At 38.6% G+C, this 17,304-nt stretch overlaps 2 protein-coding genes across 3 annotated transcripts; both read left to right on the forward strand.

The window, feature by feature from the left end:
• The first annotated feature begins 140 nt into the window (after nt 1-140).
• Nucleotides 141-15,492, forward strand: LOC108120837 (uncharacterized). 2 transcript variants are annotated; one of them, XM_017234672.3, is made up of 7 exons: nt 141-679; nt 5,317-5,401; nt 13,269-13,432; nt 13,501-13,611; nt 13,795-13,959; nt 14,022-14,122; nt 14,190-15,492. In XM_017234672.3, exons 3-7 carry the CDS (start codon nt 13,318-13,320, stop codon nt 14,649-14,651), a joined length of 954 nt encoding a protein of 317 aa, XP_017090161.1. In that variant the 5' UTR covers nt 141-679; nt 5,317-5,401; nt 13,269-13,317; the 3' UTR covers nt 14,652-15,492. The 2 variants fall into 2 exon arrangements, with proteins under 2 accessions (XP_017090161.1, XP_017090162.1); XM_017234673.3 differs by having other exon boundaries at nt 13,504-13,611.
• A 1,129-nt stretch (nt 15,493-16,621) lies between these two features.
• LOC108120702 (uncharacterized) lies at nt 16,622-17,260 on the forward strand. The gene is made up of 2 exons (XM_017234445.3): nt 16,622-16,845; nt 16,913-17,260. The coding sequence occupies exons 1-2, from the start codon at nt 16,773-16,775 to the stop codon at nt 17,164-17,166; spliced, it is 327 nt and encodes a 108-aa protein (XP_017089934.2). The 5' UTR covers nt 16,622-16,772; the 3' UTR covers nt 17,167-17,260.
• Nucleotides 17,261-17,304: the final 44 nt, after the last annotated feature.

The following is a 17,304-nucleotide window of genomic DNA, read 5'->3' on the forward strand; positions in this document are numbered from 1 at the left end:
TTCCCTCTTAAAAAAGCTGTTTTGTATTGTGCTTTTTTAGCCCGCCAACTCAAGTGCTGAAAAACGTTAAAATAAACTTTAAAAGTTTGAAAAAGTTTTGTTCTGAACCGAACAAAATTTTCTCTTTAGTCGCCCATCGAACGCCGCGGAGGCCGCACTTATAACCGAAATAAAACCAGTTACCGCCAATTGGCTGTTTTAGTCGTGGGCTAAGTTTAGTAAATCGCCTGCGCAACCGGTGCGCCTCTTTGCTCTGTGTATGTGTGAACCGTCAATATTGTTCAAATTAAAATACCAAGATTTTTATTAAATAAAGTGCATAAAGTGCAAGAAGAATTTCAAATTCCAAGGCAAAATGTGTTAAAGTCAACTCCCAGAAATGCACACAACGCATACCAATACAGCTTGAAATCGCCTGAAGTTAAAGCCGCGATCATTCATTATTGCTTCTTCTTCTTCTTGAACGGCGACGTGTTTCGCTTACCTGTCAAAAGGCCCGTGTATTAGTGAGCTAACTCTCTCTACCTCTCGTTCTTTAGTGCTCCCTCTCTTTTTGCACATGCAAAAAGGCGGCAGTAACAACAACAACAACTCCGCTTGAGAGCTTCCAAGCCGAAGTTCTTGGCGTTGGCGTTGGCTTTGACGTCGACGCTGGCAGTGGCAGCGACCGCAGCAACAGGTTTGTTGGCATTTTTTTAGTAATGTCGCCTTTTGGATTTTTGTTTACCTCTGATTGGAATGAAAATAGTGGCTGCCTGGTTGGTTTGGCTCTAAATATTGTTTCATATGAGTTTCTCAGTCAGTGATTATTTATCGAAAGATAAGACATCTGCAATCCTATCCGATGAGTGGCGCCTTATCCAAGCACATTCCATAGCTAGCTGAGATGTAGAGACATAAAAGTATCTTTAAGATGATATGGGCTAGCTGAGAACGTGAGGCAGATACAAAATTTTATTATAAAACTACGGAAATTTAATAAATAATATAAGGCAGTTTTTCTAACCATTTTCCCATTAAACTAACATAAATCTTAACTCTGGCTTATCAGAAAAACCTCATTAAAAAATCCAAACCAAAAACAAAAAAGATTTACGACTTCAGTGCACTGCTCTAAGCCTCGCCTTGAACGCCTCTGCAAGTGCAAAATTCACTTGCAAATTTATTTACATAGCTCCAAAGCAACTCTAAAGCAGAAAAACTAAAAAAAAGCAACTAAAATGTATAAAAATAATTATGCCAGCCGAAGCAACAACATCAGCAAGTAAAACAGTTTAAATGACTTTCAGTCACGGCAGCTCAGCAGGTGTCGGTTGAAGGGGGAAAAATCGGTGGAAAAGGGTTATATATGGCTTACCTCAACTTCTCAACTTAAATATGCAAACTTTTCCCGGTGCTTTGAGAAAATTCGCAATTTGTGATAAGAACTCTTGCAACTGTAAAACTTAATTAGCAAATGTTGTCGAGCAATTAAAAAAAAGGCAGTTTTTTCAGCTTTTTGCTGGTTGTTAGTGTTGGCCAAACAACAACAATTGTCACAAAATGTCGCATTGCAGGTTAGCACTTCGTTTAAATAGTTTTCACCAAGAATACAGTACCTTAAGAGCCTAAATTATTATTAAAAAAAAAGTGAAATAAAATTTAATTAAGGGTGAAAGTAACAAAAATACATCCTGTAAGGTGGAGAACTCCAAAAGCTGACATCATTTGGCCAAAAAAAGTCACCCCAAGTACCTCAAGTGTTGGGGGAGTGTCAAAGTTGGTATAACTTTTCGCTGATATGTGAAGAAAATAAAGTCAATTATTTAGTATCTTTTTAGAAAATCCCTGGTTGCAACATATACTTTTGTCTGAGCCATCTTAACCTTCCATCAGAGCGCTCAGCCAAGCAGGAGATTGACAAACTATATGTACTATATTTACGACCCCCCTCGGGTGATGATCTCAGGCAAATGATGGCAATCTGGCACGCAAGGGAACTCATTTTGTTACGTTCCCATAGATAAAAACCTTTTAGCTAAAACCGGATCAGCGAAAGAAACCTGCCGCAGAGCCGGCTGAGAAAAACTGACCTCAAATTTAATTACCAACTTAACCTTTTTGGCCAAGTGGGTGCGGCCCCGGCATGTGAGCGAATCCCGGCAGTCGCCACCAGGCAGCCAGTGACCTATTAAGCCAAAGGAAACGTCAAGTTAGGCCAAAAGGAAATGAGGACATTTGAGGTGGGAATGGGACTACGCTTACGTAAAAATTAGTGAAAGGCATCTGGTGGGTGGTGGACAGGCCGAGCGAAAGTGTTGGCCTGCTCAATGAACGTTTTATTCTTAGCCCAGGGAGCAGTGACAACCAGCCTGCCGATGGAGCATTTTATGGGCTCATAAAACTAGGATAATAAAAAGTTCCTGAGGCACGCCAAGGTCTTGCCTTTGTGGCTATTTCGGGTGTCAGGTTTTTATAGATGGCGCCCCCCAAAAAAAGACCAGAAAGGTAAAAATAAAACAATCAAAAAATGGTTTTTGCTAAATTGAAAATATTATACACTGAAATAAATATAGAATATTTAAGGTACCCAATAATTGTCTTTTTTTATTGCTTTTCTGAGAACCTTTCTTTCTGGGCCTATTATAAAGCCCATCTTGTGTTTCCAAGGTTTTCCAAGATTTTCATAAAATAACTTTATATTTCTCCTCAACTTCTTGTTGAAGTCTCTTTTCAATGGTCACGTTTGGGTGTCTTATCATTCAAGTTACCTATCAGGTTTCGAGGAGTGGTCTCTAAAATCTTGCCTATATAATAATAATAATCTCACAAGTTTATGGATGTTATCTTATATAGCTTTTAGTCTTAAAATCTAAAAGAATCTCATCTACTTCCACAAATATTTAACCTATACTGGACCATTGAAAAGAAAACTCGGTCAAAACTCTGCAGGTAACCTCTTCAACTTTTCCCTCTAACTTAATTTCAAAATAAATTTCGTTTTCAATTCCCCCAAAAACACACAAAAAAACTTGAATTAAAGCCAAAAACATAACCGGTTTTAACGGTTCGAGAAGCACACATACAGATACAGATACTCGTACTGCATACTCGTAAGAAAAGATATTTTATCTACCAAAAATTTTAGAGTGAAAAGTAGGTGACGTTGAGCACCGTTAGCCCTCGAAAACTGGTTGTTTTTTTTTTGTTGATTCTGGTTGTTTTTATTTAACTTTTTGTCTTCTTCACTTTTTATCTTTTTTTTTTTTTTTTTGACAAACAAAATACAAACTTTTTTCACGTTGCATGCGTGTTAAAGAATTTTCGTTTGTTACCTGGCCACCACGCCCATCGCATTTTTTTCAGTTTTACATAATGTGGGCAGGTCGACGGCATTGATAGGTGGGCGGGGGGAGGTGGAGGAGGAGGAGTAGTGTGTGGTCACGGTGGGGCAGTGGGGGAGCTTTGGTTGAGTGGCCAAATAGTAGTGTGGCCAACTGCACAGACGCAGCAGCAACCGCAGCAGAAAGCGACGTCACACTTGCGTAGTCAGCATTTTGTTGATTTCCAAGAGCGAGAGGGCATATATAGTATAGAGTGAGAAAGGTAGACAAGCAACAGGCGTTGTCTATAGAACCGTGGATCTGAAAAAGAATATATCTTTAAACTACACTGGTAACAGTGGTCACTCCACAACCCACAGGGGCTTGTCTTATGCAAATTTTTGCATTTTCTTCTACAAGTGTTCTATGGCCTTCTCTTTCTTATCTTTAGCTCGATCCTTGTCGCACATTTACACACTTTGGCCGCGTAATTAAGTGCCCTTTTAATTGAGTTTGAAATGGTTTGCTTTTTCTTTTGTTGTTGGAACTGGAACAGGGACTGGGTCCATTCCCTCAGAGTTTGTCCGAAGCTCAAGCTCTTTTATAGTATTATGTTGTTATTTTTTCTTATTTTGCTGCATTTTAATTGAAATTTATGCAGCTATTTAAGTGCACTATTGCCTCTTTTTTTCCCCGAGTTTTTTTTTTGGTGGGAGGCTGCGGTTCAGCGATTCTTTTGTAGAATCATTGCATTGGCTTTGATTACATGAATTCATTTGGTGTTCTTTATTATATTATATTTTGAGTGTATAAGTGGCTGGGAGTTCCCATTGATTTGAAATTGAAACTGCACTATTGTGGAACAGGAAATTAGATGAAGGCGGTGCTTTTAGCGAAAGTGCTGTCTGTCTGTCCTCAAAAATGTTTCAAATCTATTGTCCAGTCTGGCTAATGGCCTGACAAAAGTATTTGCCAACAAAAAAAAACTTGGTAGTTGTTTGGTAGTTAGTTTCAGTTTCAGTTCAAGCTTTCAGAGTTTCTTAAAGAGACTTTAATTAAAGTTACACATCTAATTTGGGATAATTTCACAGGCTTTAATTACATCAATAAAATGGTACTTTAATTCATTTAGTTCTCACTGTAATGATGATTCTCTGCTTCCTTCTTCAAATGAGTTTACACCTAACTTCAGGAAACAGAGCTCTATAAATCTTATTCTTTCTCTATAAATACTCTTTCATAAATTGAAAGAATTTATTTTCGGTTGGTTTCCAATTTCCCAATCTACAAATATGCTTGTTGCCAGAGGTCAAGACTAACAGCATCCAATTGCATAAACATAAAACCCCCCAAAAAAGTCACAGACAACAATTGGACTGCCTAGTTTCTGGCTTTTATTTTGGGGGTCAATTATAATTCAAATAATTCAACAAACTGCAAGTCTCTAATTAAAGTGTTGTTTTTGGCCTTTTGCCCAGGCCAAATATATGAAGAAATTAGAAAGCCATCAACGGACGGTCTGTCAGCTTTCGGTTCGAGTTTGAGTTCGGAATTTAAGTACTTTTGATGGCGTTTCACCCATTGTCACGCCGCCGACTAACGTGATTCACGCAATTTTGTGACAGTGAAGGGGTTCCATTAACCATTGCCATTGCTGCGCAACTGGCATACAAATTTTACTGAAATTTTCCGGCTCGACTCCGGGTCTCTGGGGTAATTGTCGTGCAATTTTTACTCAGCGATTCAAGGCACACGCTTGTTAACCCCCCCTTTTGATAAGAGTTTAAGTAATTATTATACTTGCTGCAGTTGCTACTGGAATTGCGTTATAGGTTTATCTTTTAATTAAGGGAAGTGATTAACGACAGTTGATTTGAGATGAAAATCTAGCAAGCAAATGGGATATTTTCCCAAAGATGTAAAGGCCATTAAGTTGCAATAGAGTTGCAATAGAATTAGTTACTTAACTTTTTAAAGAAAATATTAGTTAACACATCTCTTACTTTACTTTCAGATAAGGTTCTTGAGTCATGGACTACAGCAGAACTAAATTAAATGTTTGCTTAATCGGAATAAATATATAAAATACTAAAAAAAAAGTAAGTACCATTTTTTAATGAGAATTATGCCAGACACAAACTTTTATTTCTCAATACGAGTTCAAGAATTTCGTTACCAAGAAACAAATATTTGCCGAATCAGCAGCAAAAATCCAATAAAAGAATTCTTCCCTCTTTTATTTCACTTAAGAATTCGCGGTCAAGGTTGTTAACCTGAACCGCGCCTGCTTATATTTTTCAATTCTCATTCTTTTTAATTTTACGCATTTTTATGACTCGTCTTGCGACATAATTAAATTATGAAATTATGTATACGCAACGTGGGCCTCCAAACAATAATATTTAAATTTTCTAAAAAAAATAACAAACAAAAGGAAAGTTTAAGGAGAATAATAATGGATGATACGACTGATAGATACCTTTTTTTAGTCTCTAAGGCAATACTCTCCTCGAGAACTGGGTATAATCATCATAAATAACTGAATGAATGTCTGGCATCAACCGGTTCAATAACTGACAATAAATTAAATTACATTAAAAGGGCAGCGGCCAAAAGATGATCAACCACACATACCCATATGACTCAACCTAAACTTGTACGTAATTACAAGTTATGAATTCAATGCCCATTTAATAAAGGCTGGAATTCTCAAGTTACGTTTGAAGTACTTGCGGCAGCCTCATTAGAGGTTTTTCTTTTCGCCAACCTTTGACTTCCAAGACAATGAAAACTTGTTTTTCAACAATATCTTTCTGCGACTGCTTATCATTATGTTAATTTTGAATTTTATGTGGGAGTTACATGCGAAATGTGTACGCTTTTATTTGCATACATATAGGTAAGGGAAAATGTCTGGATTGTGATTGTTTTGTGGAAATGCTAGAGAAATTATATGTTTTTAAAGCAATGTTAGGGTGAATGCCTTATTAAATTTTAAATAATTATATTCTACTTTAGACACTTCCACCCATTTCCCCGGAAGTACTTCACTTTCCAACTCTGACGTGCTTCAATTGTTAATTAGTTGGGCCGAAGAAAGGCCAAAACCAAAGCATTTGCCTACCTAATTAGCCGGCTGTAAATCTGAGCCATGGTAACAGAATTTTAATTTTGCAGTTGCCCCCTGGGACGTCCCAATCATAATCACACTTTGAGATGAACACCGAACGTGATTTATCGACTGGATCGAAGGCCTGGTTCCTCAAACCCAGCTAAGCCGAACAAAAAGCCCACCTGAGTAGACTCACCTGGCAGCTGGTATTAATCTTGAGCTACCAGAACTTATAGAGAATTTCCTAGTCGGTGTTTTATGTATAATTCCATACCCATAACCATTTGTTCTTTGGAATGGCTATGTGGAAAATCGCGTGCTTGTATTCATAAATCACTTTATTCTTTGAAATTGTTAAAGAGAAAGGCTTACTACTCCAACTATCACTGAATAATTCATTAAGATTTTATTCTTTAAATTATACGATTTTTTTTATTAATTTATGAAAACCAATATCTTGTGTCAGAAACTACTTGAAGAGTCCCTCTCCAAACATCTAGTTAGTCAAGCTAACTACCAATTACAACCTTTGTGGCCTTATAAACTCGCCGCTCTTCCGCCTTCTGTGACCATAAATCGCCTTTTAGCCAGATAACGGGCCATCTTTGGCAGTTGGTTAGTTAAAGTTGGCAACGCCTTGGGGCGTGTAGAGCGGCACGCAGAATTATGAACTGACAGTTGGCAGCAGTAGCTATTAACAATAGAAGTACACTCAAAAAAAAAACCCAAAGACTTTAAAAATTTTTTCAAATTATTCATAATAATTTTTAGATTATTTTTTTCAAGTGCCAAGTTCTACCGACTTGTTCTTGCAACATCAGCAACATGTGCAGCTGCAATATGAGCGGCAACATGAGCAGCATCAGTGCCTGCCTCGTTGCACTTTCCATTTGCCAAGCCAGTGAGCCGCATCCCGCTCCATTCTGAATGCATCTTGGCCGGCGAACGTCCCCGATGCATTGGCTACTTTAGCTAATGACTTTATTGAATCGACCGAGCCGAGACCAGTCAGTCCCCCAGTCCGCCACAATCCTCCTCCATCCAAGTGGCAGGCTGACTCTTCGTGTGACTTTTGCCGTATCGGGTTGGAAATTAGCACAAGCAAATTAAATGAATAGACGACAATGGGCCATCATCATTAAACAAAACGTGTTAGCAGCGCCTTGGGAGGCCAGCAAGCCAGCAAAGCCAATTCAAGAGGCCAACTGAAAATAGGTCATTATAGAGTACGGAAATGGATAAGGAAAGTAGTTTTATAAGATTTGAGAATATAATATGAAAAATATTTAATTTAAATAGATTATTTCTACCACTTATCTCCTAGTTTGTCATATAACTTAGTTTAGTTAGTGCAAAAATTCTATAACAAAACCCATGTTTGGGCCATAAAGAATCAGGCCTACACCTTGTTTTAGGCTTTAACCCAACATGTACCAAGTCGCAGCAATTATGCTTAATTGTCTCACGCGGCCAACGAAGATGGCTAACCGTTTCATGTAAAATGCAGCACATGTTATGTAAATAACGGCTCTACCTATGAAACAACATAACAAGTTAACAGGAATTATGGGCCAGGGGGCTGGCAAAAAGGGGTACAAAGTGGGACAAAAAACAGCTGGCCGCAAAACAAGAGGACACCCAGCCAGCACCCACCTAAGCACCACCCCCTGTCTAATGACAATATATGACACACATATGAAAAGGGGGTTACCAGAAAGAGGAGAGGAGTAACTACATTTAGAAAAAAAATAGTTTTAGAAATTTAAAAAAATATTTATAATAAAATATTAAAAAATAAAATAAAAATAGAGCTCATAAGAACAGAATATATTTCCAAATATTCATACCCATATCCAGAATCCAAGTGTATAGGGCTTTGAAACAAGTTTCTGAGGGCGTTGGCAGCTAGATTGTTGTTAGCACAACTTGTCGTACTTGCAGCATGTTGCACGCTTGTCATAACGATAGATAAATACTAACTGGGAAAACTCGAGAAAAACAAGAAGAAAGAACCCTGACAGTTTACTAAAGTACTTATGGGCGAGTGTGAAGTAGAAAAACAAGATCGCCACTGTATAGATTGTGTCTAGGGCTCTTTTGATGCGGAAACTTTCACCAAAAAATAAACCAAAAGAAGCAGCTACAAAGTAAAAGTTTTTCACAATTCAACGGATACGTGAAAATTATCTTTCCTTTTATAGAAGAGAGTGAGAAAAATAGGGAACCAGACAGAGTTTAAGAAAAAAAGGGAGCTTGTAGTGAAATGTGTTAACCACAAATCAAATAAGAACCAGCGATGAACTCGGCTTCATATTTACATTTCTATAAGCCCAGGTTTGACCCATTTTTCCAGACTAACCAACCTGTTTACTTCCCTTTAGCTCTTTAGAGCTCTGGATTTCTTGAATCTGGTTTAGAGGCAGGAAATGGACTAGACTCCAAGATAAAGATCATCAGATTCAGCGGAAGTTGTCTATTCTGAGAGGGGTTCTTCAACTATCCAAGTTCTGGCAAAAATGGTTAAAGATTTCGCCTTAAATTATAACCTTAGACCCAGTCATGTCACTCGATTGAATTAGGTTCTAACCTGACTTGACTTGGCCTGCCAGAGTTGGGGTTTCCTACCCCAAAAATAGAAAAATAGACGAGAAGTAGCTGTAGGCAAATTGCATTTTCCACTGTTCCCAATTTTCCACAGTTTTCCAAGGCAACGCCAATGGCAGCAAGTGGAAGAAACTTTTCCCCAGCTGTTGTGGCCTGTTTTGCACTTTGCCATGGCAACAAGTGCGGCCAAACATAAACAAAGCCAAGAAATACGGCCCGGAACACTGTTTGGCTCGGCCTGCCAACTAAGAACTCCAAGCACGCCATATGGACTCTGTTCATATCCTATAATATCTAATAATAATCTGTAATTCATACTTTTATTTATTGATGATTTTAATTGGAACAAAAGAAATAATAAATATTAATTTCCAGATCGGCTTCCAAGAGTGTTTAGTCTGCAATTATACTCTGTAGGGTTTCAAATTACCTAATTCCTAAGGCTTGGATTATACCCATCTGTTCTACGGTATAAAAATCAAACAATAAAGCCAACCACGATTCGGGTGAAAATCAATAGGAAAAAAAACGGTGGATAGTGAAGGTGAGGAAATGGGAGCCCAAGGGGCGGCGTGGCAAGGGTGGAAAGGTGAGAGGCACCATTAGAGAGTCCGCGACACGTTTTTCCATTTGATTTGCAGGCGTGAGTCGGTCCGAACCGACCGACAAATTGAAGTAAATTTCCTGTCTGGCTCTGGCTCGGGCTCTGGGTGCGTGTTCCCTGATTCTCAGGTTCCTGCTCCGGACTGCGGACTGCTGACCCAATTTCCGTGGAAAAGCGACTTTTCATTAGACTAAGTTCTCTCGCTTTATTTAGGTTGCGTTAGGTTTGGCCCTTAGTCTGGAAAAATTTGCACATTTCGTTGATTAAGTGAGTGGAGGCTAATGGGTCTGGAGTGGATTGGACGTCTCGGGTCTGAAGGGAACCCCAAAAAGGTTGTTAGCCTTTCCATTCCATTCCTTACCGCTCTGATCTGTTAAATTGCTTTATTTAGCCTGCTTTCGTTTCCCCCAAGTTAATTGATTTGGTTTCGGTGTTTTGTTTTTGTCATTGTGGACAATTTTAAAATGCTAATGGAAGTACGAGTTGCGCTCAAGTTGTGTCAGAGATAAGTTAAAACGGGGTGACTAAGCCATTATTAATGGCTTAAAAGCACGACAATTGGAGGGGTTACGATACATTACGAAATATGTAGTTCAAAAATATATTTCTAAAAAAATTTGGAAAGAGTTTGGAACTATTGTTTTATTTTGGTTACTCCTCTGTTTTAATCGGATACACATCACCTCTGAATCACGCTCTTAACAGACAACGGCCCACAGCTCTACAACTCATTCCCAAAGACCCGCTTTGGGCCTGCTTTCCACCTTTCTGGCCACCTACACACGATCCGGTGAGATGGAATGGCCAGAAGACTGGCTTTAAGAAGAAAGAAGCCACGCGACGAGTCTGGCGATAAATGAAGAAGGGGGACAAGGTGGAGACTTGGAGACATGGCGAGTATCTTAACCAAAATTTATGCAAGTTGAAAATCGTGACACAATTGAGAAAAGTTCATTCCGTTGACTTTGGCTTCAACTTGAGCTCCGACTCCGAGGTTAGCTGTCATTTGTTAGCCACGCAACAAAGTTGCGGAATGAATTGGTAGAACCTCAAATGGCTGAAACAAAATAAAAACAAGTTCTAGAGATTCGACTGAAAAATACCCTAGAGTTTCTGGAAAAAAACTTTGAAACTTCAGAAACTTTTTATATGGCAATTATCGACATCTATAGAATGGGCAAGAACCATCCGATTTCTGAGCGGAATAGCTTATCGGAAAGCTGAGCGGAAATCGTGGATCAATTCTTCACAAAACTGCATTAAAACCTAAAAACTAAATTTTCGATCCATATTTTTCCAATTTTTGTGGGGGACCCCCTTATGAAATCCATGATTTCCCTATATGGCCCCTATCGATGTCCACAACATGGCCAATAGGCATCCGATTCTTAAGCGGAATGGCTTAAACGAATCGTGGATCAATTCTCAACAAAACTGCATTAAAACCTACAAACTAAATTTTCGGTCCCTATTTTTCGAATTTTTGTGGGGGGTCCCTCATGAAATCCATGATTTCCCTATATGGCCCCTATCGATGTCCACAACTTGGCCAATAAACATCCGATTCTTAAGCGGAATGGCTTAAACGAATCGTGGATCAATTCTCCACAAAACTGCATTAAAACCTAAAAACTAAATTTTCGATCCATATTTTTCCAATTTTTGTGGGGGACCCCCTTATGAAATCCATGATTTCCCTACATGGCCCCTATCGATGTCCACAACTTGGCCAATAGGCATCCGATTCTTAAGCGGAATGGCTTAAACGAATCGTGGATCAATTCTCCACAAAACTGCATTAAAACCTACAAACTAATATTTCGATCCATATTTTTCCAATTTTTGTGGGGGACCCCCTTATGAAATCCAGGATTTCCCTATATGGCCCCTATCGATGTCCACAACTTGGCCAATAGGCATCCTATTCTTGAGCGGAATGGCTTAAACGAATTGTGGATCAATTATCTACAAAACTGCATTAAAACCTACAAACTAAATTTTCGATCCCTATTTTTCGAATTTTTTTGGGGGATCCCTCAAGAAATCCATGATTTCCCTATATGGCCCATATCGATGTCCACAACATGGCCAATAGGCATCCGATTCTTAAGCGGAATAGCTTAAACGAATCGTGAATCAATTCTTCACAAAACTGCATTAAAACCTACAAACTAAATTTTCGATCCATAGTTTTGGAATTTGGAAAGGGAAACACCTTTTGAAAAGTAGGATTTTCATGTATTAATTAGGTTTCATTAGTCTTTTTGTATTACTAGCTGACTTCCTCACATTGGGGGATATTTATATAGCTAGTGAATAATCTCCTCTTGGCCTGAGACGAACGTTCCACTCAGTCGAGCCAAGTTGGGCCTTCGTTTTCAGCCAACTTTCGAGTCAAGAAGCAGAACCATCAGCCACAATCGTTGAGGTAATTTAAGATAGGCGGCACACATCCCCTGCCGCCAGTTCTTGTATCTTTTATTTCTGTTTTTTGCATTCACCCGTTGGCTGAGTTTGTCTATTTACCGCTAAGAGCAACAAACAGCGTCTGGCAGAGATCTAAGTGGCCAAGTCGGACTCAATCTTCACTCCAGTTCCAGTTGCTGCCACGATGAGGCAACCGCGGCTTGAATTCTCTTCGATTTCTTGGCCAGAGCTTGTCTCCAGTTTCCAGTTTCTGGCTGCATTTCAATGCTGGCTGCAGTCTCTCATCGCCATAGAGGACTCTCGGCTTACTTGCATATGATACTATTTATGATGACAGCGGGGCGAAGGGAAAAGGGGCTAGAGCCGCTTATTGAGAAGGCTAGTAAGTTTATTAGCATTGTTAGTAGAAGTCCAAGTGGCTTTGGTCTATAAAAAGGTAAATTATATGGAAATGTAACTTATTTTAAAAGAATAGATTTTGTTTTATCTTTTTAAATAATTGCTTACTTTTTAATTGGAGTATTTAAAGAGAATACATTACGTATACGCCATGTCGCCGTTAAACCATTTAGCCAGTAAATGCTATTTTTTGCACAGAGACTTATAATAGCTCATCAATTAGCCAATAGCTGTCAAAAATAGCCAGCATTCTCGGGGCGTAACTTGCTTTAAAAGTATGAGATACAGATACTTGAGAAATATTTCATAAATTGCCATTTAATTACATGTAAGGGGAAATCGGTTTATGACTGAAATCCGCTTACACGAAGAACGCAAACCGAGAAATACGGAATTGAGAGGCTGGGCTGTGTATCTTATGGATACGACCCACACAAAGACGAATATACTTATTTCTTTGCGTAAGCATTATTTTTCTTGACTTTTTTTGTATGCAATCTCAAGGTCAACGGCAAGTAGCTCTTTATGTATGAATGGGATCTAATTGTTCGTGATGAGAACACGGCTCGATGTGAGGATGACAAAGTGCCCGACTTGGACTGGATGCCCGACTGGGTGGGTTATGTGGGTGGGGGTTGTGACCCCCATCATAACCAGGTTGGCTAATGCCTGAAAGTAGATTTCGGGGTAACTAAGCAAAGCGTCTTTATCATTCCGCTTGGCAGTGGCATTATTTTTGGCATGACATGGATTACCAGGTCTCTCTGTCTCTCAAGTACGTCTAATACATGTCTAATGTGCTGTCTTTTACATTTTTCAGCTTGTTGGATCTCAATTGGCATTGTTATCGTAATGCTGTACAGTAAAACATGGCAAAGTCGACACTGTATGCTGCTGGGGTGACCTGCCTGGGCTTCGTTTGTTTCGCCTTGGCCTCTGTGGCAATTGGAATACCCATTTGGGGTTACTACGACAGTCCATCGGGTCAGTATTCACTGTAAAAATTTAATTTATTTAATTTCAAACTAATTAAAAGCAATTTTTTAACTCAGCAGGCGGCTATGACTATGATCGAGGTTATTTTGGACCGTTTAAGGTCTGCAAGCAATTGACGTATAACCGCGAGAAATGCGGTAGCGATGTATCAAAGTTTAGGTTAAGCAGTAAGTATTTAAAATAAGTTTATTTTTGAAACATAAACTACCAACCACTAACAAAACAAAGCTTTCAAAAATAGCACAACCCTTTTGAACAAAAGTTTGTTATTTTTAGACTTTGTATTTTTAGTGGCTTTGGAAATGCAGAGTAGTTTATTTATTTAAAATTTCCCACTTTCTCTATTTTAGATGCAGTCTTTGTCAGTGGTCTGTTGGCCATTGGCAGCTCAGCTGTGCTGGGCATCTTTTGCATTTTGTCGGTCATCCAACACGCCATGATCTCATCCAGGGAGAAGGTGGTAATGCCCTACACAACTCTAGTGATAGTCAAGTTACTGTTGGCCTTTCTGGGCGGTGCGTTTCGATTAGATTAAGCCAATGTTGAAAGTCATTAAATTAAATTCAAATATTTACAGGTGTACTGGCCATCATAGCGACGGTGTTGTTTGCATTGCAAATCGATGAGCAAGAGCGCTTCGGCTTTAAGATATCGCGGGGTATTTCCTTTTACATACAGGTGAGTAATATTCGCAATAAAAGTGCAATAAACCGTAATGTTTAATGAATATTATTTACCTTTTTAGATCGTTGCTATTGTACTAGCCGTGGCCCTGTTTGTGGCCGCCCTGTACGATGTGATCTACTCGCGGAGTCCTGGCGGTGACCCCACAATGGCTCTGGATGCCTCCTCGCCGGCGAGTGCCACCACCTTCAACAATCCGGGATTCAAGGAGCCGCGCAGTCGCAATGGAGTCTCGGTGACAGATGCCTCTGGAAAGCCATACAGCGGCATCCGGAATGGAGCCGGGACGGCGGGCAGTGTGGCCTCCATGAGCACCACGGTGACCAGTGTGTCCAATGGCTCCACGCTGGAATCGGTTACCCGATCGCCACTGCGTTCGAGCCTGAAGAAGCCAAGACCCCGGCCGGATCCCACGCTGGGCATCCAGAATCCGGGCTATTCCGGATCCGGCAGCTCACCGCCGATGCGCCGAAACGGCAGCGTTAAGAAGGTTCGAATTCAGACACACAGCACCGAGGTGTAGAACGGTTTCAACCTTAATTGGTTAAGCTAAAACGAGCATCCAGAAAACGAAAATGAAAAAAAAAACAAAGCATATACAAAGACTGTGTACAGTAGAAGAAAACATTATCAGACCCAAACAAAAGTTAAAACGAGAAACTACATAAGTTTAAGTATCTCTCATTTAATTAATCATTTCAAGATGCAAATTGAAAATTAGTTTTCATTTGTCTTCCAAGAAGGATGCATATTATTCAGTTGGCCTCGACCACGATTTCTGTAAGCAACGGTTTCCGTCCATGGGCAAGGCAAGAGTATTTAATTCATTTTGAATATCCCCCCCAAAAAGTATTTGATTTTCTTTACAAAAACTAAATATTAAATATTCCATCCCTCCATCCCAAGTGCCCTTACGACCCCTACGGCCCAGTCCTCAGCACACTGAAAAGAAATCTCCTCTGAAATAGGTTCGAACTTGTTCACGAACTTCTATTAAAAATGATTTGCAATATTTCTTATTTAACTGAAACCAACAAACGTAGGCATTATAAATCAACATTTGTAAAATACATAAAAATAGAAATGACACAAATTGTTATTTATAACTAAGTTTAAGTCAATCAGTTTAAAAATTATTCTGATAATTGTATGTTACTGTTAGCAATACTTTCAATTGAGAGCGTTAATCAGCTAAAATCGATATAATAATTGTTGCGCTAAGATTTCACTATTGAAGACACTTAGATTAATTGCTAAGCTTGTTTGTTTAGTTTTTTGTAATTTAATTGAAAAATGTGTTTCATGTTTTTCTCTATAGTCTAAGAGGATATTAAATAAAAGGCAAAACAAAAACTAAATATTAATTGAGAATATAAATTATTGGATTACAAATGCGGAATATTATCCTTGCAGTGGGTATTATAATTTTGGGCACAGGTGCGCAATGAATTGAAGGACACATCTGAAGGACATAACACCCTAAAGTCCCTAATTTCTAAAGAAAAACATGTATTTTTATAAATTTAAAAATCTGAAAATGTAAACACTCATATTTTCATTGCCTACCTTTAAGGGCTCTTACAAGTCAAATTGTAATGAAAAGTAAAATTTTACCGTTTGTTTGCCTATGACAACATTCCAGAAGATGCTTTAATTTGGTCACAATTTAATAAAATTTTTAAAAATAATTTTTTTAAAAATAGCGCCCTCCTCCTCGATTCTCATAGGTTGCACCTAAGCAAGCCCGAAAAATCGGAAAAATATTTAATTTTTTTTTTTGTAAATTCTGTTAATTTTTGTTGTTGTTTTCATTGCCATTTTGGGTGTTGCTTGTTGTTGTAGTTAATTATTGTTGTATATGTTTTATGAGGTAATTTTTGTTATAACATTTTTTTTTTTAGTTTTTTGTAACAAGTTTTTGTTGCTATTTGTTTTTTTACCATCCGATATTATTTTATAATATAAACTGCCGCTTAACTGCAAGGGTATATCAACTTCGGCTCTGACCAAAGTAAGCTTTCCCATCTTGTTTTGTTTACAAATGGCGCTGAATTAAAGCAGTTCACACAAGCATACCGCAAGCAGTGTAGGAATGTAGCTCATGTAGTATAGAATGTACAATTTATCTACATGTATTTTTACAAAACTGCTTCCTTACATAAAAAATTTAAATGCGGTTCATAATGATAAGAACGATTTCAATATATTTCAGTCTTAAACAGAAAATGTAAAACAATTTCTTAATATTTTATTTTTTAAGAAAACAATGAACCCATCAAGTGGCTTTGCAGACTCTTTCTTTGTTCTCAGTGGGCCAAGAAACTCTTTATCAGCTGACTCTCAGCAATCTGAGATTAAGGCTTTTGAGCTCGGCTTTGTTTACAAATAGATTTGATTCATTCAGAAAGTAACTAAATTGATAAGAAAATGATACCTGGCAAATAGTAGTGGAAGATGCGATAGGATAGCCCCAGAATTGGGGTGCTCTCCGCCGATCGAGCAGTTCTAGCTGAGATCGCTTTGAGTAAAGACGTCGCCGCCATCAGGAGATAATTTCGAATCGAACTGCTGCATCTAGTATAGCCAGACCACAACAACAGTATTTGTTTATATTTCCACACATAGACTACATTTTAAATAAATTATGAAATCAGTGGCGTTGCACAAGTTTCTGGCGTTCTATTCGTTGCTGATTGCCTGCGCGTGGGGTCAGCTATGTAAGTGTGGAATTCTGATCTAAAACTTTGACATTTTAATCCTCTTCGGCTATGGTTAATTTTTTAGTGAATCAACAGCAACAGCCACAAGTACAGACAGTGCAGCGCCCAGTGTTCTTCATTAAACATAATATAAGACCCGAGGAAGCCAAAAATTATCAGATTTCAGTGCCCAGTGCTCCAAAAGCGGGGGAACCTTGCCTGACAATATCCTGGAAGTCCAATCCTGACGGCAGTGAACCCGCCTTTCCACAGATCTATATGGGAAATGGCTATTTCGGCATTCTCCCACCGACAGTTGTTACCCAACAAAGGACATGAACTGTATTTATTTTTTAAATATGTATTAGCTTTTAAACATATTTCGGTATTTAAATCAAAAAAATAAAAATCATTTTCCAATTACCACCCTTAATCAATCAACTCCCAACAAACCTACTGTCTTTAGCAACTTTTGTT

This window comes from Drosophila bipectinata, chromosome 3L, assembly GCF_030179905.1.
Source record: "Drosophila bipectinata strain 14024-0381.07 chromosome 3L, DbipHiC1v2, whole genome shotgun sequence".
Taxonomy (NCBI): domain Eukaryota; kingdom Metazoa; phylum Arthropoda; class Insecta; order Diptera; family Drosophilidae; genus Drosophila; species Drosophila bipectinata.

Bases quoted from the DNA above. Each gene is read 5' to 3' on its own strand.
- LOC108120837 (XM_017234672.3), top strand. From the start codon at position 13,318: ATGGCAAAGTCGACACTGTATGCTGCTGGGGTGACCTGCCTGGGCTTC. The intron at 13,433-13,500 runs GTCAGTATTCAC...TTTTTAACTCAG, and splicing joins TTACTACGACAGTCCATCGG to CAGGCGGCTATGACTATGAT. The intron at 13,612-13,794 runs GTAAGTATTTAA...TCTCTATTTTAG, and splicing joins ATCAAAGTTTAGGTTAAGCA to ATGCAGTCTTTGTCAGTGGT.
- LOC108120702 (XM_017234445.3), top strand. From the start codon at position 16,773: ATGAAATCAGTGGCGTTGCACAAGTTTCTGGCGTTCTATTCGTTGCTG. The intron at 16,846-16,912 runs GTAAGTGTGGAA...TTAATTTTTTAG, and splicing joins CTGCGCGTGGGGTCAGCTAT to TGAATCAACAGCAACAGCCA.